General features: G+C 47.0%; 2 protein-coding genes and 1 non-coding gene across 6 annotated transcripts in view; 2 read left to right on the top strand and 1 right to left on the bottom strand.

Annotated features, from left to right (window-relative positions):
- GUCD1 (guanylyl cyclase domain containing 1) overlaps window positions 1-2,168 on the bottom strand; it is a 14,327-nt gene extending 12,159 nt beyond the window's left edge. For 3 of the 4 annotated variants that reach the window (XM_024763729.1, XM_024763731.1, XM_024763728.1), the window contains exon 1: window positions 461-598. In XM_024763729.1, the coding sequence (XP_024619497.1) occupies window positions 461-566 (106 nt within the window). In that variant the 5' untranslated portion in view covers window positions 567-598. Of the gene's footprint in view, window positions 1-460; window positions 599-2,089 lie in introns of those variants that run through there. The other variant, XM_024763733.1, reaches the window with a different exon arrangement.
- Window positions 359-11,576, top strand: SNRPD3 (small nuclear ribonucleoprotein D3 polypeptide). Its single transcript, XM_024763738.1, has 4 exons — window positions 359-809; window positions 2,202-2,345; window positions 9,383-9,575; window positions 11,324-11,576. Exons 2-4 carry the CDS (start codon window positions 2,220-2,222, stop codon window positions 11,383-11,385), a joined length of 381 nt encoding a protein of 126 aa, XP_024619506.1. The 5' UTR covers window positions 359-809; window positions 2,202-2,219; the 3' UTR covers window positions 11,386-11,576.
- A 7,238-nt stretch (window positions 11,577-18,814) lies between these two features.
- TRNAE-UUC (transfer RNA glutamic acid (anticodon UUC)) lies at window positions 18,815-18,886 on the top strand. Its single transcript has one exon. It is a non-coding gene; the product is annotated as a tRNA-Glu (tRNA).
- Window positions 18,887-21,254: the final 2,368 nt, after the last annotated feature.

Below are 21,254 nucleotides of genomic sequence, written 5' to 3'. Positions count from 1 at the left end.
CTCCTACGCCTCTAGGCCCCAGGGCTCGGGATCTCAGCTCGTCCGGTCGCTAGCGGTCCCGGCTCCCGGGAGCCCCGCCCCTGGCCTCCCGGGCCTCGCACCCCTTCCCCGCCCGGCTCCCCGGAAGCTCCGCCCAGGCCCGGGCGTTCCGCGAACGCGGGCTCCCCAGAGGCTCCTTCCCAAGCAAGCTCCGCCTCTGCCCGGCCAGCTCCTCCGCCAGCCTCGGGCCGAGGCAGAGCGCGGGGCTCCGGGAGACCAAGCCCCACTCCGACCCCCTGGAGGGACGGTCACAGGCCGCCCCCGCTCCGCTCCGCCCCTGTTTCCCTATCCCTATCCCCCTATGGTGGGATACTCGCCTCGCTCTGGGCGCCCCTTACCTGGCGCTGCCGGGTTCTCAAGGTTAGATTGTGAGGGCAGGTCTTGACCCTCGGCCCCACCGCCTCTCGCCCCCGATGCCCACCTTGCCGTCCAGCCCGTCGCTGGTGTGGGGTGCTTGGAAACGCGACCCCCTTCTGCCCTTGCCGGCCCGAGGGTCGATGTTTCCGGCGGCACCTGGGTCCGGTCATCAGCCCTCTCTTCCGGGCCCGGAACGATTATACCAGAGCCCAAGTTTCCCAGCCGGCAGGGTGAGGAGAAAGCAGAGGCGAGACCGCGCCCGCCACTAGGAAAAGGAAGGGGGCGGGCCCTGCGCGAAGCATTTTGGGAACGCGTGGTATTCTGGGAGCGCGGGACCCGCCATTCGCTCGCTTCACGCCTTCGCAGTCTCAAGAGTCACCTCCGCACCAGAAAGGAAGAGGAGACCGGAACCGGTGAGGAGAGGCCGGGGGCGGGCGAGGGTAGGCCGAGGTACCTGCGAGGAGCCGGGGACTGGAGGAGGACGCGCTGCCGGGAAGCTTTGCGGAGCTCGGGGAGGGAGAAGAGCGGGAAGCCCGGCCACCGAAACATGAGCGTCGCCTCACTAGCGCCTGGGAGTGATTTCGTTAGCTTTTCCCCAGAGTACACGCTCTTCAGTTTCTGTACCTCTCCAGGCCAGTGTTTTTTGAATCATTCAGGTAATGGTCTTGAGATCATTTCTGACTGATTGCCTCCTTCCCCCAAATCCTACCTGGGTGATCCTTTTCAAAGCCCTTTGCATCTCAGCCTCCATCTCCCTTTCAGACACTGGTCCCCTCATGCTTTCTACACCGTTACACAAGTTTCTATCAAGTTTCCCTGCTTCTAAATCGTGTTCGATTCATTTTGTAAGTGCGGATGCCTTTCCATCGGATAATTCCTATACTAACGTGGTTCCCCCCACTGCGTTCAGCATAAAATCCACACTCCTAAGGCTCCGCACCAGGGGAGCCTGTCTTTCCCAATCTCTCCTGTTCCTTTTCCTCTCTTGACCACACAAGATGTGCCCATCTTGGAACAGAAAAAGTCCACTGCTTTTCCCTTTCAATTAGGTCAAGTCGGGCTCTTGCCCCGATTATGTTTTTCCTCCAAGATAAGCATTTCCTGCTTGTAGCACATTGTCACTTTGTGAACACTTTGCTATTTTCTCTTTAGCCTTGATGGTGAAGTAAGTGGAGGGTCAGAGAGCACTTAATGGGTTGAATTAAATGCACTGCCTCTTCTCGATTTGCCTGGATCTTTTGGTCTGTATCTGCACTGCTTAGTGCCCACTGCATTGGGCTCTTGAAACGTGGCTAATGTAACTGAGGGACTGAATTTTCTATTTTAATTTTATTTCACTTTAATTGAGTTTAATTTCAGTAGCTGCATGCAGACAGTGGCTACTGCCTTGGACAGCTCAGGTCTGTGTCATAGGTTCTCCAAGAGTTGTTACCTACAACTGAGGGTTGACAAATATACATGCATTTCAACCTTCTCTTCTCCAACACACAGTATTGGGGAACACATAGTTATTTGATGAAAAGTAAGCGATCTACAGTGGGAGGAACTTTTCATTCCCTTTCATTAGCTTTCCCTTTAGCCCCCCTGTTCCTCCCCACCCACATCTTGCATGTGTTTGCCAGATAGGTCCTTCAAGCTAGGGGTTAAGCTACTTTTTTCTGTAAAAAAATAATAATAATAATAACAAACGCACCTTTGGCATCTTGTCTAAGTTTTGTGTAGTTTCAGGCCTTGAGAGCGTGGTGTTTGCCACATGCGTTCTTGGGCTCTGAAAGGTGAACTAACTGTTGTCTCTCTCACTGTAGAACTCTCTTCCTGCCGAGATGTCTATTGGCGTGCCGATTAAAGTCCTGCATGAGGCTGAGGGTCACATCGTGACATGTGAGACGAACACTGGTGAGGTGTATCGAGGGAAGCTCATTGAAGCAGAGGACAACATGAACTGCCAGGTATCCTGCTTTGCACTTGAGACTGTGGGGGAAGCTTGAGCCTGTGCCTTGGAGGACAGAAAGATGGTGGTTGGGGGTCTTTTTGAAGTTCTCATTCAGCAGTTATTTACCGAGTGCCTAATGTGTGCCAGGCACTGCTACAGGTACTGGGGATGTGAGTATAAATAAGAGCCATTCGGAAGTTTGGAATATTTAACTTTGTTCTTTGTGTCTCCCAATCCCATAATCATTTTCTCCCATATTTTGGGGACCTGTTTAAGAAAAGTGACACTACCTTCAAGAGGACCATTGGGTTCGGGGCCACTGTTCATTTACCCCATATGTTTGCATAGTGCTTTGCAGTTAGCAGAATCTTCCGCTCACATATTGTGTTTATTGCCATTTTTCTTGGGAGAGGCATCTCATTTGATTGCATTTATAGCAACTATCTTGTGAGGTAAGCAGGTTTGGTGATAGTTTCATCATCCATAAGATAGGAAGAATAGGGGACTTCCCTGGTGGTCCAGTAGTAAAGAATCCACCTTACAATGCAGGGAATGTGGGTTCGATCCCTGGTCAGGGAACTAAGATCCCACGTGCCATGGGGCAACTAAGCCTGAGAGCTACAACTACTGAGCTCGCATGTCTAAACTAGAGCCCATGTGCCGAAAACTACAGAGCTCACGTGCTCTGGAACCCGTGCGCCACAACTAGAGAGAGAAAAGCCACAACGAAAGATCCCGCATGCCGCAACTAAGAACCAATGCAGCCAGAGATAAATTAAATAAATAAATAATAAACCTTAAAAAAGAAAGATAGGAAGAATAAGATTAAAGGACTCATCTACTGAACGTCACTCTGTTAGTAAATGTTGGAGCCACTTCTTGATGTGGTGCCCTTCCCGTGGCACAGCATTGCTTTTTGTTAATAGTCAGGTGGATTTGTATGGCATCACTTTACAAAGTGTAACATAATTTCTCCTTAAGAGCTTGGACTTTGGAATCAGATGTGGCTTTGAATTCTGATTGACCTTGGGCATGTTAATCACCTCAGTTTTCTCGTCTGTAAAATGAGAACAGAATTAGTTCTGCAAGAGATTGACTGGGAAAGCTAACAATAAAGGGTAAAGGAGAGGGAGCAGGAGAGCTTTCAGTCTGGGGTGCTGGTCTGACACAGAGGGGAAAGGAAGGAGGGTTGAGTAGGAATGTATCTCTGAGGAAGTCTCAGCCAGGCAAAGGAAGGTTTCTCATTGGAAGAGTCTAGCATGGGGCACAGGTGGCCTGGCGCTATACCCCCACTGTGGTCAGTCATTGGCTGGCAGCTTGACAAGAGTAGCTTCAGGGTGAATGCTGTGGTGGATCCCAGTCCGAGCAGTGCACTCCTAAGACTGCCACTGGGGTAATACCCCCACCCCAGGGCTGTTCTGAAGATCAGATGAGAGAGAGAGAGAGAGAAAGAGAGAGAGAGATGGAGATGTGTGTGTGAGAGAGATGGAGATGTGTGTGTGTGTGTGTGTGTGTGTCAGGCAACTAGCTCAGCGCCTTGCACATTGTAAATGTCAACATACGGTACCTGTTGATATTTTCTAGGTGAGAAAACTGAAGGTCAGAGAGGTGAGGTGACTTACCCAAGGTCATATTGCAGGACAGGTGTCCTAAGTATCCATTGTTTCACAGGGTTCATTGGTTTATTTGTGATTTCTCTGTAGGTGTGAGCATCCTCTTCCTGCCAGGTTGACCAGCTGGGGGTTCCCTCATGTTTGGGGAAATAGACGTCTGTTGACTGCAGGTTTCTCTCCTCGGTGTTAACGCCACAGAGGTGGGTGGGTGGCCTCTCTGCAGGTCTGGTGGGGCCAGGCCTCCTTTGCCTTCATGAGGTATGGCTGTCATAGGTCCAGTCCTCTGGCTGAAGGCATCCTCATCCATTTTAAGGTGCTTCAGTTTGGTGAGTAGAATGCAAGACTAGGATAGGAAATCTTTGTCTGTTTATTCAGCTGTTTATTTGGATAGCTTTCTGAGTTTGCAGAGCTTCAGACTTCCCATCTATAACGTGAAGGAAAGGTGTCTGACCGGGTGCCCTTGGTGTTCTCTCTAATGGTAGCCAGTGTGAAGTAAAGCACACAGACCCTGTGATGGATCTGGAATCATTGCAGCCTGCCACCTGGTGTGACTTGTCGTGAGCTTTGGACCTCCCTCACCCTCTGTTCCCTCCTTTCTAAATCAGGGATAAAAATAGCACCTCAGCCTCAGGACTGTAGTGCAGAATAAATGAGCCGTTGCATGTCAGACAGTGGGGGCCTGCCACCTCCTTCCACCTGTGTTAATCTGCTAGGGCTGCCATAACAGAGTCCTATGCTGGGTGGCTTAAACAACAGAAATTTATTCTCAGGGTTCTGGAGGCTAGAAGTTCGAGATCAAGGTGTTGCAAGGTTGGTTCTTCTGAGGGCCGTGAGGGAAGGATCTATTCCAAGCCTCTCTCCTTGGCTTATAGATGGCTGTCTTCTTCCTTTTTCTTCATGTGGTCTTCCCTCTGTGTGTGTCCGTATCATAATCTCTTCTTATAAGGACATAAGTCATATTGGACTAGGGCCCAGTTACCTCTGTAAAGATCCAGTCTTGAAATACAGTACATTGGTGGGGGCTAAGACTTCAATATATGAATTTGGGGGGTGGGTACAATTCAGCCTGTTACCCTGCCCGTGCCAAGATTCGAGGCCTCACGGGGTATAGCGATACCTGGCGCGTTGGATAGACCCCAGCAGGCTGTGGCGGAGCTGAGCCCACTGTGATGAGCACCCAGCACAGTTGACTCACGTGTGCCCGGGCTGGGAGGCCGATGGTGCCTGCTGTTCTCCTTTCTTCCTAGTCCCAGTAAGTCTGCCCTTTGGGGATGAGAGTGTCCTCTTGGCTCTCTCTCTGCTTGTTCTTTGCTAGAGGGCAGCTGGAGTTCAGTGTTTGCCATTTGATGTTGGGTTCTAATAACATTTTCTATTATAAAAATGGTGTGGGGGACTTCCCTGGTGGCGCAGTGGTTAGGAATCTGCCTGCCAATGCAGGGGACACGGGTTCGAGCCCTGGTCCAGGAAGATCCCATATGCCCCAGAACACCTAAGCCCACGTGCCACAACTACTGAGCCTGTGCTCTAGAGCCTGCGAGCCACAACTACTGAGCCCGTGTGCCTAGAGCCCGTAACAAGAGAAGCCACCGCAATGAGAAGCCCATGCACCGCAACGAAGAGTAGCCCCCTCTCACCGCAACTAGAGAAAGCCCGCACGCAGCAACGAAGACCCAATGCAGCCAAAAAATAAATAAATAAAATTTAAAACAAAAAAAGGTTTTTGAGGAAGACCAAAGTGAATAGTTGTTTTTTCGTGGGAAATTATATGTGATTAAATTTTAAAAAATATTTTTCTTACCTTAAAATGACAATCATGTGTTAAGCTTGTGATCATAAAGCACAGTAAATGTTACTTTTTAAAAAGAGAGTAAGGGCCAAATCCAAAATTTCATTATCTTTAAAGTGACGTAATTCCTAGACGTTTTGGTGGGGGAAAAGTGATAGTTAATAGATTCTGCAGAAATGATGCTTTAGGGGCTTTGGCATGATCACCCCGTCAGTGACAGGACTATTTGAACTGTTCTTGGCTGTGGCATAATGGTCTGTGGAAAAATCTACCTAGATGTTTCTTCTGAGCTATTTGAGTGTGGATTGCAGTCATCATACTCCTTTATTGCATAATATGTTGTGTATATCTGTGTATATTTCCTCTTACTGTATCCATAGTACAGTTATTAATTCAAGAACTCCAAGATTGAGTCAGTACTTTAACCTGCAGTGTATCCAGTTTCTACAGGTGCACAGTGTGTCCTTTATGGCCGTGTAGTCCTCTCTGCCTCCTGGGTTTAGTTGTCAACTCATTTGATGCTTCTTTAGTCTGGGACGGTTCCTCCAAGTTTGTTTTTCACACCATTGATGATTTTGAAGACTGGAGGCCAGTTATTTTGTTAGAATGTCCCTTGATTGGGGTTTCTCTGATGCTTCTTCCTAATTAGATTTGGGTTATGCTTTTATGGGCTGTTATTGTGTGATTTTTGTCTCCCCAGAGGGTCAGTCAGGCCTAAACACCTGTTTGCCCCTTGTTTGCAATGTTAACCTTGATCTTTTGGTTAAGGTGTTATGTGGTCTCTCCACTGTACGTTCCTTTTCCTTTTGTAGTAACTAATGAGAATTTTGTGGGGAGGTTCTTTAAGTAAATACCTTGTGAGCATTCTGTTCCTCATTATTGTCCCATTCCTCAGCCCCATTTAGCTTCCCGTGAAGATTCTTGCTTGAATCTTTTTACTATTACGGTTGCAAAGAATAATTTTTGTTTTTCCTCCATCATTCTTTCTGTATTTATTGGGTCTGCTGTATGGAAGTGCCTTGTCTTACCCCCCATTTATCCATTCATTTACTATCAGTATAGGCTCATACTGTCAATATGTTTTGTTAAGGGTGTTACAATCCATTGCTGTCAATGTTTATTTTGATGTTCCAGTTATCCCAGATTTGACCAGTAGGAGCCTCTCAAGCTGACTCCTGTGCCCTTTGGTGTGTCCTGGTCATTTTGGGGGAGCACATCCCTACCTTCTGGTATAAGTTGCTTGTTAACAGGCTCATCTTTTACCTTCCCTAACCCAGCTCTGGAATCAGCCATTTCTTCAGGAGCCTTGCTTTCTTTTAGGTTGGGAGTAGAATTTAGAAACCAAACTCTAAATTCTACTGGGTGCTGTTAAGTATTTTGAAGTCTTAGTTTAACTTGTCAAACTAGGACCTGTCTCCAAACGGCTGTGTGCTTAATAGTGCCAGAAGGTTCTGTCATTGCATGCACATTCTGTGCCAGATACTATGCTGGGGTTTTACATACAATAGGTCCTTGAATCATCACAGGACCTCTCTGAGGACAAGCTTCCAGATGCCCAGGGTGACCAAGCATGGAAGGAGCCAATCTAAACCCAAGTGTCTGACTCCCAAGTCTGTGAACTTGGCAACAGTCTCTAAAATGAGGCCTAGAGTAAACCTGTTGGATCCCATTGCCTCTGAAAGCATCAAGCTCTCAGTTCTGACTGTCAGATTCCAGACAGGAAAGTGAGGGTGGTGGGACAGGGAGAGGGTGAACATCTGCTGGCTGCTCGCCATGTGCCCCGCAGCTGGGATGCTGTGACCGACTGTCCTTGGCCACCCAGCACTCTCCACCCCGGCCCCAGACATGTGGGTAATGAGTCCAGAGACGGTCTGTACTAAGATCTTCTCTCCCCGAAGTGTCATTGCAGTTGGGCACCTGGCTTATGCCATCTGTGTTTCATTGTGGCTGTTTGGGAGAGTTGAATGGACGGGGTGTTCCTGCCTGACTTTCATTTAAACCGAGTTCACACAAGTTGCTGCCTTTAGCTCATGATGCGAGCGCAGCTCGGGCTTGTTGACAAGCTGTGTACCCGGCGGAGGGATACACGGCGCGGCCATTTCTCTGCTAGTGCCGTGGAGAGAGCGCAAGAGCAGTGGCCCGCCTGGTTCCTAGGCTGTAATAGGACTAGGGATGCTGGGCTCTTTCTTGCTTCAGCCCAGGTGGACACGTGCCATTTGTGAAAGCACTCAGTGTAAGTGTTGTTGATCTTCCGTAACAGCCTCTGTCAGGGATTCTCAGAGAGGTTTGGGGAGGGAGTGAGATGTACCAGGATGTGCTGGAGGGGAGGCGGCTTGGCAGCTGCAGGGCAGCCTTAGAGCGTGTTTGATCTTTCTGCTGGGCGCTTGTGCAGAGGCCACGGGGGCCAGTTAACACTTGAAGAAAAGAGCAAGTCAGGCTGAGGTGACAACAAGCAGCAGAAATTGGGGAGCCAGCACACCTCTCTCCCATGTGGACTTGACCCATTCTGAATAAATTGTAGTCCTTTTCCATCCAGAAGGCTGGTAAAATAAGCTGCTTTATCTGATAAACGTGGTGCCTGTTGAGATTGGCACTGGCAGGTTTGTGTCATGTTCCCACGCCCGGCCAGTATCCTGGCTGGATTCTCCTCTAAGCCCCCCTTCATCCCCCACCCCCCATCCCATGGTTGACGCATTCATCTGTCTGAAGTGCCACCCTAGCCCTGTCTGCCCTGCCTCTATCCACAAACTTGCATGGCCCCATAGTCTCTGAGGTGACGACCCTGCCCTCAGTCCCAGTTCCTCTGCTCTATGTCCTGTCTGGTCTTTGTGTGAACTCTCGCCTCACACCTGTCCTGTATTCTGAGCCATTCGTGCAGGCACTGCCACCCCCACTTCTCAGTCCCTGTCACCCGAGCCAGAGGGGCTCTGTCTCACTTACTCGAGTGTGTCCCCTGGGAGGTCAGGGACCGCATCTGGTGCACGCTCGTAACCCTCATGGCGCCTTTGCAGTCCACGTGCTGGGCAGATACGGGAGGGGACACGGGTTGGACAAGCAATTCTAAGCCATTTCAGTTAGTTTATCACGTGCTGGTGGGAGAGTGAGCATGGCAGAGTTGGGGCTCTGGGGTCCAGTCCAGGCGTTTGAATCAGGAGTCCCTGCCTTCTGGCTGTTGGACCTTGGACAAGTGCCTTAGTTTTTTTATCTTAAAAAATGGGAAATCTCGGGCTTCCCTGGTGGCGCAATGGTTGAGAGTCCGCCTGCCGATGCAGGGGACACGGGTTCATGCCCCGGTCCGGGAAGATCCCACATGCCGCGGAGCGGCTGGGCCTGTGAGCCATGGCCACTGAGGCTGCGCGTCTGGAGCCTGTGCTCCGCAACGGGAGAGGCCACAACAGTGAGAGGCCCGCGTACCACAAAAAAAAAAAAAAAAAATGGGGGGTGGGGAATCTCATACTGTTAGGACCATCTCTGTGAATTGCTGAGCACAGTCCCTGGCACACGCAATAGGCCCTCTGGAGTTCCCCCAGCTTTACTTAGTGATGTGAGTTTCTGCATTTCTGGACTCCCCTCCTTGCCAAGGCTTGTCTTCACATACCCTGCTCTCCACTGGTGCTGTTGGCCTTTACTCATGAGCCGGTGGTTCCCTTCCAGATGTCCAACATCACAGTCACATACAGAGATGGCCGAGTGGCACAGCTGGAGCAGGTGTACATCCGTGGCAGCAAGATCCGCTTTCTGATTTTGCCTGACATGCTGAAAAACGCACCCATGTTAAAGAGCATGAAAAATAAAAACCAAGGCTCGGGGGCCGGTCGGGGAAAGGCTGCTATTCTGAAGGCCCAAGGTAGGTGCTCCTCGTGCACTGGTTGTGACATGTGGGTGTGTCGTGTACCTTTTAGAAATGCCCTGTTATTGCTGGGGCATGAGGGTGGACCTGACCTGAGCCATCTCCATACCCACTGCCACCCCTTTTCCCTGCAGTCTTGGGGGATCCAAGTGCCCTGCCTTCTCTGTCTGCCTCACCTGATCCCATTCACAGGAGCTATGCAAACTCCAAAGTGGCTCCTTAGAAAGAAGATGGGAACTTAAGTGAACGAGTAGATAAGTCTCCTATAATGACTCTTTAGGAGGCCCTTTGTTTTCAGAAATTCTGGGGTGTCTGGGGGAAGCTTGCCCTGGCCTAGTTTGCTGACTAGAGGCACTGTGGTGTTGATTAGCTGACTCCTAAAGCAATGGGATAATAGTTCCTCTTGAGGCTGGGAATGTCTACTGATACGCAATATAAATAAGGGAAATGCGGGGGTGGGGGGATCCACTTTCAGATAAGTAAGCAGTTTTGAGCCATCTTTACCCATTAAAGGGGGCTGACTTCATTTTCAAAACTTCTTACATTTGAAAATAAGTCCTTCCTTTACCACTTTCCAAAAGTGGGACTAGCCTTTTCCCAGTGACTTGGTGTGACCTCTTTTCTTGGTTAGCCCAACCAGAGTTTTGTATGTGGGTCCTGAAAAGTTCTGCCATGTTGATTAGCTAAGAAAGCAAATGCAGTCGCTAGGAACCGTCTTAGTATTTATTGGTAAAAGGCTTTACAGTGCAGGAAAGTCGTCAGCGTCTCTGTCAGTATCTTTAGCTGCAGTACATATGTTGAGTTTAAAGACGCAGTAGAGTAACCCTTTAAAATGCCCTCCAGAAAAACTGATCAGAGAATCTCCTTGCCCTTCCTGGAAGAGAGATAGTTGTGGGGAGATGGGACCAAAGCTCTGGACCTTTGTCCTGGAGAAGGAACTATTTTCAGAAGTTCCAGCTTTGTGCTACAGCTGCTGTTCTCTCTGCTTCCTCAAGGAGGGCTGCCCTCGTTGTCACTGTGTAACGATACCATCTTCTCTAGCAAAGGGAGGAGCCCAGTGGCCGTGCACTAGAAGGCACTTGGCAGTGAGTCTGCCTCGGCCCGCTGACCTCTGCCTGAGCCACTGTGCCTCTGCCAGCCCCAGGCTCTGTAAGAGGAGAGGGGTGAGGCTCCAGTTAGTAGCCGTCAGGATATTGTCACCTGTTCTTCAAAGCCACTGGTCTCCTAGAACCTTTGGGTCACAGAGAACAGCAATCTTTATGTGGGGAGTGGTTTTGGTTTTTTCCCCCCATTCCAAAATATTTCACACCTGCAGAATAGCTCGAAGAATAATAAAACCCCTCACCCAGATTTAATAGATATTAACATCTGTTTGTTTCAGAATTTTAAGTGTGAATTAAATGGATCTGTCATGTTTTATTAGCTCACCCTGGGCCAGCTCTGAGAAGTCACCTTTTCTATGGTTCCCATACTGGGTCCCCAAACCACCTTTGCCACAAGGCCTTGCCTCTGGTGGGGAACAGTGCTGGGCTGGAAGGCAGGAGTCGAGGGCTCTCCAGCTCTGATGCCAGGCACCTGCCCCTCCCAGGGTCTCTGTTTACCCCGTGAAATGTGACGGGGTGAGCGTGGTGCTGGACGGGGTGGCCTTTCAGGCCCCTTCCTGGGCCATGTCCTAGGGCTCTGGCTGCTCTATGATATGAGTCCTTACTGACCTGACCTTGTCCTTTCTCTTCCCCACCTTGCAGTGGCCGCAAGAGGGAGAGGACGTGGAATGGGACGTGGAAACATCTTCCAGAAACGAAGATAAATTTATCTTGGACAGAACTTTGCCCTTATTTTTTTCTTTTAGGTTATCTGGGTCAGGAGGGGTGTGCGTATGTATATGTCCTAGGTTATCTTTTGACATCTTTTTCTTTAGATCTGGGTAAATGTTAAACTAAATAATTGTGGTGGGTTTTTCTCTTTTTGAGAATATAAGGACTGTGTGTTCATTTTGTAGTTTTTTGTGTGTGTGTGTGTGTGTTTGCTTTGGCAGCAGGTTAAACTTTCACACCCTGGGAGATGTCCTGCTTTTTTCCAGTTTGAAGTAGCATAGTTACTGATAAGAGCATAAGCTGCTGTTCCAGGCCAGTTGCTGGTTAAGCCCTTGGAACAACTCTGAGGGTGCACAGGTTGCCTCGTTTGTCGGCACGGACGTTCATGGAGCACTTTGTTCAGGCAGCCTTTGTGGGCGCACCATCAGCTCAGCTTGAACAACACAACACACGTGGTCATGGTCTGTGAAAAAAACCTAATACTGTGACCTTGTAGCCTGGAAACCCCAGTGACTCAGCATTTAGCAAAAGTAATCCAATAGTAAAAGGTAATTCAGGGCTTCTCTGGTGGCACAGTGGTTATGAATCCGCCTGCCAACGCAGGGGACACGGGTTCCATCCCTGGTCCAGAAAGATCCCACATGCCGCGGAGCAACTAAGCCCGTGCCACAACTACTGAACCTGCGCTCTAGAGTCTGTGTGCCACAACTACTGAAGTCTGCGCGGCTAGAGCCCGTGCTCGTCAACAAGAGAAGCCACCACAATTAGAAGCCTGTGCACCACAAAGAAGAGAAGCCCCCGCTTGCCGCAACTAAAGAAAGCCTGCGCACAGCAATGAAGACCCAACACAACCAAAACCAAATTAATTAATTAACTTAAAAAAATGATCCTGATGTGTCAGGACTTTAAAAAAAAGGGGGAGGGGGCTTCCCTGGTGGCACAGTGGTTAAGAACCACCTGTCAATGCAGGGGACGTGGGTTCGAGCCCCAGTCCGGGAAGATCCCACATGCCACAGAGCAACTAAGCCCGTGCGCCACAACTACTGAGCCTGCACTCTAGAGCCCACGCTCCACAATAAGAGAAGCCCCCGCAATGAGAAGCCCGCACACCACAACGAAGGGTAGCCCCCACTCGCCGCAACTAGAGAAAGCCCGCGCACAGCAACAAAGACCCAACGCAGCCAAAAATAAATTAAAAAAAAAAAAACAAAAAACTAAAAATAGCACTACCATATGATCTAGCAATCCCACTGCTGGGCATACACCCTGAGAAAAACATAATTTAAAAAGATACATATATTGCAAAGTTCATTGCAGCAGTATTTACAATAGCCATGACATGGAAGCAACCTAAATGTCCATCAGCAGATGAATCGATAAAGAAGATGTGGTACATATATACAACGGAGTATTAGCCATAAAAAGGAATGAAACTGGGTCATTTATAGTGATGTGGATGAACCTAGAGTCTGTCATACAGATTGAAGAAAGAGAAAAAAAATATATCGTTCATTAACGCATACATATGGAATCTAGAAAAATGGTACTGATGAACCTATTTGCAGGGTAGGAAAAGAGACGCAGACATTGTTCCGCAAGCGGGGGCCACTCTTCATCACGGTGTGTGGGCTTCTTATTGCAGTGGCTTCTCCTGTTGCAGAGCACGGTCTCCAGGCACGCAGACTTCAGTAGTTGTGGCTCGCGGGCTCTAGAGCACAGGCTCAGTAGCTGTGGCGCACGGGCTTAGTCGTTCCACAGCATGTGGGATCTTCCTGGACCAGGGCTCGAACCCGTGTCCCCTGTGTTGGCAGGCAGATTCCCAACCACTGCACCACCAGGGAAGCCCCTATTTTTAGTTTTTTAAGGAACCTCCATACTATTCTCCATAGTGGCTGTATCAATTTACATTCCCACCAACGGTGCAAGAGGGTTCCCTTTTCTCCACAACCTCTCCAGCATTTATTGTTTATAGATTTTTTTGATGATGGCCATTCTGACCAGTGTGAGGTGGTACCTCATTGTGGTTTTGATTTGCGTTTCTCTAATAATTAGTGATGTTGAGCATCTTTTCGTGTGTTTGTTGGCCATCTGTATCAAGTAGAGATTTTCTAGTAAGCTTTGTCTTGTGGTTATGACACAACCACGTGGTGACAGACCTTGTTTCATTCCTGTAATAAGAACTCGAGGACAGTGAGCATCATTGAGTCTGTCAGCTAACAGGACCGTTCCCCACGAGAGCAGCCCCTGTGTTGTGTCTCTTGCTCCCCCACCCCCAGCTCCTCTGATATGTTTGGATGCAGTGTGGCCAGTGACCCAACAAGCAGTGCTGCTCCAGTGGAGGGTTTCCTGCACGTGGGGTGGTTTCCATGAACTCACTGTGGAAGGGAGTTAATTTGTTTTAGATGTGAACAAGAGTTAACTTGTTTCTGATAAGAAAAGAAACATGCACATTGAGTTACATACAGAGTGGGTTTCTTTCAGGTAGAAGTTATGATACCCATAGTGCCCTGTCTGGAATACCCTCCCCCTTCCCCTTGATTTAGACATTGATTTATTGGCTTCTTAATTGAGCCTCCTGAATTAGTAATATAGTGAGTTAGAGCAGTGGTTTCCACATCAGCTAGAGATCTTGTTAGAAGTGAAGGTTGCACAGCACCACCCCTAGAGATGCCTATTACTTGGTCTGGAATTTGAACCCAGGAGTCTGCATTTTAAACCATGCCCTTGCCGCCACAGCTCCATGATTCTAATTCGGTATATCCAAGGCCACATTTTGACCCTGGTCTAGAGTGTCTTTATTTTATGTAAGCGCTACATTTTTTAATTCTGATTTTTGGCTGCACCACACGGCTTGTGGGGTCTCAGTTCCCTGACCAGGGATTGAACCCGGGCTCTCAGCAGCTGAGTCCCAAACTGGACTGCCAGGGAATTCCCTGGAAGTTTTATAAAACAATAAAGAAGATTAACCTAAAACATAGAGCTTTGTAAACAGTTTTATATCTTGCACTTCAGAAAAAAAATCAGTTACTCACATTGAAAGAGCAAATAGTTCTGAGAGACTTATTATGAAAAACAACAACCCTCCTGCCCTGTCTGACCCTCTCCCCCATTTCCCCTGCTTCTGGGGAGTCCCTTTCAACTCTTGGCTTGTTGTTTGTATTTGCCTCCATGTCTCAATTTAAACCTGTTTGTATGGCTACTCCTTGATATTTCGTTTTAGGCATTTATCTTTCAGCTTCTCCTTCCTCCTGCCCACCATGTATGGGCTCCCCATCACCCATCTCCCTGATATTATAATTCTGGTTAGATCATATTCAGTATTTATGTTATTAGGGCTGGGCATTTAAATCACAGCTGAGCCAGGTGGTAGACTAGATTACTTTCCTGCAGAACTAACTTTTTCCTAGAATTAATTCACTTACATTCTTATTGGCTTAATTTTCTGTCAACTTGTCACTGGTTTAACCTCAGACTTCTCTGGAGACATTAATACATCATCTATTTGATCAGTTTCTTCTTGATAGGCCCCACTCTGGACTGGCTTTCCTTTGTGCCTAAGGTATTGCCGTTATCATGGACTTTCCTCTGTTGAATCTCCTGTTGTTTGTGTAACCTTTTCCTCATGGTTTATTACCTCGTCCAGTAGAGACCTGCTGTGGAAGGGGTGCATGGGAAGTAATTTTTTGAGAGACGTTGCATGTCTGAAAGTGTCTTGTTCTCTCATACTCGATTGAGTATGAAATTCTAGGTTGGTGTTCGTCTTCCTTTAGAATTTTGAAGGCATCGTTACTTTTTCATCTAGCATCTTGTGTTGCTGTGGAGAAGTCTGAGACCGTTCTGAGTGCTGACCTTTGTATGTGACTCTCTCCCTTCTGTTGCCAGTGTTCTGAGATTCACACTGACGTGCCTTGGCAAAGGTCTATTGGTGCATTGTGCTAGGCTCTTGCTGAACCTTTTCAGAATGGACTTTAATCCTTCATTTCTGGGAAACTTTCTTGAATTACTTGTTAATGATTTCCTACCTTTGGTTTTCTGGTTTTGCTTTCTGGAATTCCTGTTATTCAGATGTTGGATCTCCTGGACTTACCTGTTTTTCTCCTCTTTTCTCTCCTTGCCTCCCCTATCCCCCATTTTCTTGTTTTTTGACCTCCTTTGTAGGTTTCCCCAAGTTGATTCTCTGAAGCTTCATTTTTCTTTTTTTTTTTTTTAATTTTTATTTATTTTTTTGGTTGCATTGGGTCTTCGTTGCTGTGTGCAGGCTTTTTCTAGTTGCGGCGAGTGGGGGGCTACGCTTGTGGTGTGTGGGCTTCTCATTGTGGTGGCTTCTCTTGTTGTGGAGCACGGGCTCTAGGCGTGCAGGCTCAGTAGTTGTGGCTCGCAGGCTCTAGAGTGCAGGCTCAGTAGTTGTGGTGCACGGGCTTTGTTGCTCCGCGGCATGTGGGATCTTCCCGGACCAGGACTTGAACCCGTGTCCCCTGCATTGGCAGGAGGATTCTTAACCACAGCGCCACCTGGGAACACCAGTCCTGTTTTGTTGTTTTTAATAGGACCTTGGGACTTCCCTGGCGGTCCAGTGGTTAAACTCCATGCTTCCACTGCAGGGGGCACGAGTTCAAACCCTGGTTGGGGAACTAAGATCCCACATGCCGCACAGCACGGGCAAAAAAAAAAAATATGACCTCATTCCAGGGTTGCAATATCTTCCTATCTCTGAGGACGTTAATTAATATGCTGTGTTGAAGCTTTCATCTCCTGCGTGATGTTTTCTTACCCCTTTCTGTTTTAGTCTTTCGTGTTACAGACTTTCCTTAGCTGCCTGGCAATCATTGGTAGTCTACTTATGTTTAAGAGCAGGGTATTAAAAAGAATATACGTTTGTAAGGTGACCTGATTGGACTTTTTTGAGTAAATCTCCAATGTCCATATCTTTAGGACTTTCCTCTTGGGCTGGTCAGATTCCTTGGAGAAACCTTCAGTCTTGTCAGGTGGGTTTACCTTGAACTGCTGGCCTACTGGGAGCTCAGTGGGGGAAGAGGACTGGGTATTTTCAGCACTCATGTCCAGATTCACTTCATCTTCCAGGTCTCTGGGAAGGCTTCCTAGTCCAGAAACCTTCTAACACCCTCTGGAGAGTAAGCATCCAACTTTTTGCCAGAGTTGGGAAGGGGCAGTCTCAAGATCATATGAAGGTCTGAATATTTAAGCACATTCTCTCCTTTTCAAAAACATGTCTTTTCTTGGAAAACATACGACTTTAAAATTGAAAACCACTTGGCAAGGTAAAGAAGATACAGAACAAAGGATGATGTCATAGAAAGATAACTGGACCAAGACTTAAGAGATGGATTCTGGCTCTGACTACCTCCACTACCAATTCTGTCTAAGCCTCTGGTTTGTTATCTATACAAGGGAGGGTTTAGACTCAGTTGATTCATGATACTGTCTCAGCTTCTATACTCACCTGCTGAGTATTTCATAACCTTTTTAAAAAAATAAAGTCAAAGCACACAGGATTTTTTTCTGCTTCTGGCCAAGATGGAGGTAATTGCCTAGACTTACCCTCATGCCTGAAAAAAAATCAAAACTCAGGACACTGAAGGAGAGTAATCCCTGAGAGATGGGAAACAAATAAGGTGAGCTTACTGCCTTGTGAGAGTTTCCAGGCTATGACACAGGGGGAACCACCAGGCTCTCTGGTTTGAGGAGCCAGCTCGAGTTCATAGTACAGAACAGCAGGAGAAGAAAGCTGCATAGAGGACCCAGGAGGTCTGCAGAAGATCCCTCTTGAATATTCAGAATACCGATCAGCATACAAGTGTGAGGAAACAGGATGGGGAAGGAACCATCAAAAAGGATAATAACAGTGCATTCCCACCAGCCAGAGAAAAACTCAACTCACAGGATAGTGGATAGACTATTATACCAAGAATTTTATTTTAATCAGGTATAGTAAGGTGACAGACATGGAGATGACTTCCTTGAAAGAAGAGTTGATTACAATTCTCAAGAGCAGGGAGCATGCCATGCCATGCAGGGTCACACGAGGAAACATCAGGTGGGTCAAGAGGCAGGAGTGAAAGGAGAGCATGGCCCAGAGCCTCTGTTATGGTTTCCACAGGGAAAGCATGGGTGAGGCAGCGTAGACCAGTTTGAGTAAGTCTAGAATTGGATAATTTAAACAAATCAGAGGGCTCTGAGCCATAGGGGTAGTCTACAGTTATGTGGTACCTGGCCCTGTGGTGATTTATAGCAGGGCAGATAATGGTTTGGTGTGTGAGAATTAAACGTCGTTGCGGGTAGACTTTGGATTGGTTAGTTTTTATGTGAAAGGTATACTGTGCAGGCAAATTGTTTACTATCTCTAGGAAATAACTAATTCTAGGAGGGGCAGTCTCTCCAGGATGAGCAAGGCCCCAAGATGTCAAAGCACCATTTAAAAATTTTTAAAACATTCAATAGGGGCTTCCCTGGTGGCGCAGTGGTTGAGAGTCCGCCTGCCGATGCGGGGGACACGGGTTCGTGCCCCGGTCTGGGAGGATTCCGCGTGCTGCAGAGTGGCTGGGTCCGTGGGCCATAGCCGCTGAGCCTGCGCGTCCGGACCCTGTGCTCCGCAGCAGGAGAGGCTGCGGCAGTGGGGGGCCCGCGTACTGCAAAAAAAAAAAAAAAATTCAATAAAAAAACATTAAACACGAATAATACAAAAATATGATGTATTTTAAGACAAGTATCCAGGAAAGTCTTGCATCATAAATGAACTATTAGCCCTAGATTGAGCATTGCTCTGGACCCAGCTAACAAATCATAAAAACAGGACTTGAAAGGATCAAGCTGTTACCAGGTCAGTTAGCTGTATTCTAGAACAAAGCCCAAAAAGATTTATAGGAACATAAAAACATCTAGCACCCTACAAAGTAAAATTCACAATGTCTGGCATCCAGTCAAAGATTACCAGGCATGCAAAGAGGCAGGAAAGCACAACCCGTAATAAGAATAATCAAAACATTCAAGACTGACACAGATGTTAGAAGTAGCAGAGAAGGACATTAAGACAGTTGTTTTTTTTGTTTTGTTTTGTTTTTATAAATTTATTTTTGGCTGTGTTGGGTCTTTGTTGCTGTGTGCAGGCTTTCTCTAGTTGCAGCGAGTGGGGGCTACTCTTCATTGTGGTGTGTGGGCTTCTCATTGCGGTGGCTTCTCTTGTTGCAGAGCACAGGGGCTCAGTAGTTGTGGCACACAGGCTTAGCTGCTCCATGGCATGTGGGATCTTCCCGGACCAGGGCTTGAACCTGTGTCCCCTGCATTGGAAGGTGGATTCTTAACCACTGCACCACCAGGGAAGCCCAAGACGTTTGTTTTAACTCTTTCATGTATTCAAAAAGTTAAGTAGAAACAAGTACAATCTAAAAAGAAGGACGAGGGAGTTCTTTGGTAGTCTAGTGGTTAGGACGCAGCACTTTCACTGCTGTGGCCTGGGTTCAATCCCTAGCTGGGGAACTGAGATCCCGCAAGCCATGCAGCACAGCCAAAATAATAATAATGAAAACAAAAAGAAGGACAAGGGGGTGTAATAGGAGGAGAAAGGAGAAGGAAAAGAGAAAGAGAAACTTCTCATTGAACTGCTATAGCTGGACGGGATTCACAGCAGATTAGACATTACAGAAGAAAAACTCAATGAACTTTAAGGCATAAGCTATAGAAACTATCCAAGGTGAAACACACAGAAAAAAAGAATTTGCAAAAGAAAAGACCTTTGGGACAACTCCAAGTTTTCTAATATATGGGTAGTTGGAGTCCCCAAAGGAGAGGTGATGAGGGGACAGAAAAAGTACTTCAAGTAATAATAGCCAAAAACTTTCCTAACTGGATGAAAACTATAAACCCACAGATCCCAAAAGCTAAATGAACTCCAAGCACAAGAAAATGACACCAAGGCATATAAAGCCAGTGGTGAAGAGAAAAATTCCAAAAAGCAGCTGGAGAAAAACAAATGTTATATTAGAGGAACAAAGATAAGGATGACATTTCTCATTGGGAACCATGCAAACGTGAAGACAGTGAAGCAACTTCAAAGTATTGACAGAAAAAATTATCAATCTAGAATTCAATACCTGGGGGGGGGATAAATCTTTTTAACATGAAGGCAAAATAAAATGTTTTCAGACACACAAAGCCTGAAAAAAATTCATCACCAGGAGGCCTGCTATACAAAAAATGTTAAAGGACATCCTTCTAGAAAAAGGAAAACTAGACCAGATGGAAATCTGGATCTACACAAAGGAATGAAGATTGTATTATGGCGCTTATGACATGTAGAAGTAAAATGCATGACAATATTAGCATAAAGGCCAAGAGGGGAAAACATATACTACCGTAAATTTCTTATATTAGAAGTGGTATATTACTTGAAGTATATGATAATTTTAAAAGGTATAATATAAACCCCAAAGCAACACTAAAATAACAAAGAATTATGCCAACATTCAAATATCCAACAGCTGATGAATGGGTAAACAAAAGTGGTATATCCATACAATTAGAATATTATTTAGCCATTAAAAGGAATGAATTACTGGCACATGCTACAACATGGATGAATTTTGAAAACATGGTAAGTGAAAGAAGACACAAAAGGCCACATGTTGTACGTTTCCATGTATATGGAATGTTCATAATAGGCAAATTCATAGACACAAAGCAGATTAGTGATTGCCAGAGATTGGGGGAGGGGAGAATACGGAGTGCCTGCTTAATGGATATGGGGTTTCTTTTTGGGGTAATGAAAATGTTCTGTCATTAGATAGTGATGATGGTTGCACAACATGGAGAATGTACTAAAAATAATTGCACACTTTAAAATGGTTAACATGGGGCTACCCTGCTGGCGCAGTGGTTGAGAGTCCGCCTGCCGATGGAGGGGACACAGGTTCGTGCCCCGGTCCAGGAAGATCCCACATGACACGGAGCAACTAAGCCCATGCGCCACAACTACCGAGCCTGTGCTCTGGAGCCTGTGAGCCACAACTACTGAAGCCCGCATGCCACAACTACCTAAGCCGGCACACCTAGAGCCTGTGCTTCGCAGCAAGAGAAGTTACTGCAATGAGAAGCCCACGCAACGAAGAGTAGCCCCCTCTCACTGCAACTAGAGAAAGCCCGCGTGCAGCAATAAGGACCCAACACAGACAAAAATAAATACATTTAAAAGAACAGATGGGATAAATAAAAAATAAATAGCAAGATAGTAGGCTTAAGTCTAACCATATCAATAATCACAGTAAATGTAAATGGTATAAACACTCCAATTAAAAAGCAGAGATTGTCAGATTGGATTAAAAAAGCAAAACCCAACTACATGCTACCTACAAGAAACACTTTATTATTTATTTGTTTATTTTTGGCTGCGTTGGGTCTTCTTTGCTGCACACGGGCTTTTTCTAGTTGCAGTCAGTGGGGGCTACTCTTCGTTGCGGTGCCTGGGCTTCTCATTGTGGTGGCTTCTCTTGTTGCAGAGCACAGGCTCTAAGCACGCGGGCTTCAGTAGTTGCGGCATGTGGGCTCAGTAGTTGTGGCTCACAGGCTCTAGAGCGCGGGCTAAGTAGTTGTGCATGGGCTTAGTTCCTCCACAGTATGTGGGATCTTCCCAGACCAGGGATCGAATCTGTGTTCCCCGCATTAGCAGGCAGATTCTCAACCACTGCGCCACCAGGGAAGTCCAGAAACACTTTAAAGACATAAATAGGTTAAAAGTAAAAGGATGGGAAAGAATACCATTGCTAACACTAGCCAAAAGAAAGCTAGAGTAGCTATATTAATATCAGACAAGTAGGTTTCAGGGATAATGAAGGTTATTTCATAATGATGA

The sequence above is a fragment of the Neophocaena asiaeorientalis genome, unplaced genomic scaffold, assembly GCF_003031525.2.
Source record: "Neophocaena asiaeorientalis asiaeorientalis breed wild unplaced genomic scaffold, Neophocaena_asiaeorientalis_V1.1 scaffold110, whole genome shotgun sequence".
Taxonomy (NCBI): Eukaryota; Metazoa; Chordata; class Mammalia; order Artiodactyla; family Phocoenidae; genus Neophocaena; species Neophocaena asiaeorientalis.
This window is presented reverse-complemented; position numbering and strand designations above follow the sequence as displayed.

What these genes read in the sequence shown, in the direction of transcription:
- SNRPD3 (XM_024763738.1), top strand. Translation starts at nt 2,220, where the DNA reads ATGTCTATTGGCGTGCCGATTAAAGTCCTGCATGAGGCTGAGGGTCAC. An exon ending in AGGACAACATGAACTGCCAG is followed by an intron (nt 2,346 to 9,382) that starts GTATCCTGCTTT and finishes GTTCCCTTCCAG; the next exon opens with ATGTCCAACATCACAGTCAC. An exon ending in TGCTATTCTGAAGGCCCAAG is followed by an intron (nt 9,576 to 11,323) that starts GTAGGTGCTCCT and finishes CCCACCTTGCAG; the next exon opens with TGGCCGCAAGAGGGAGAGGA.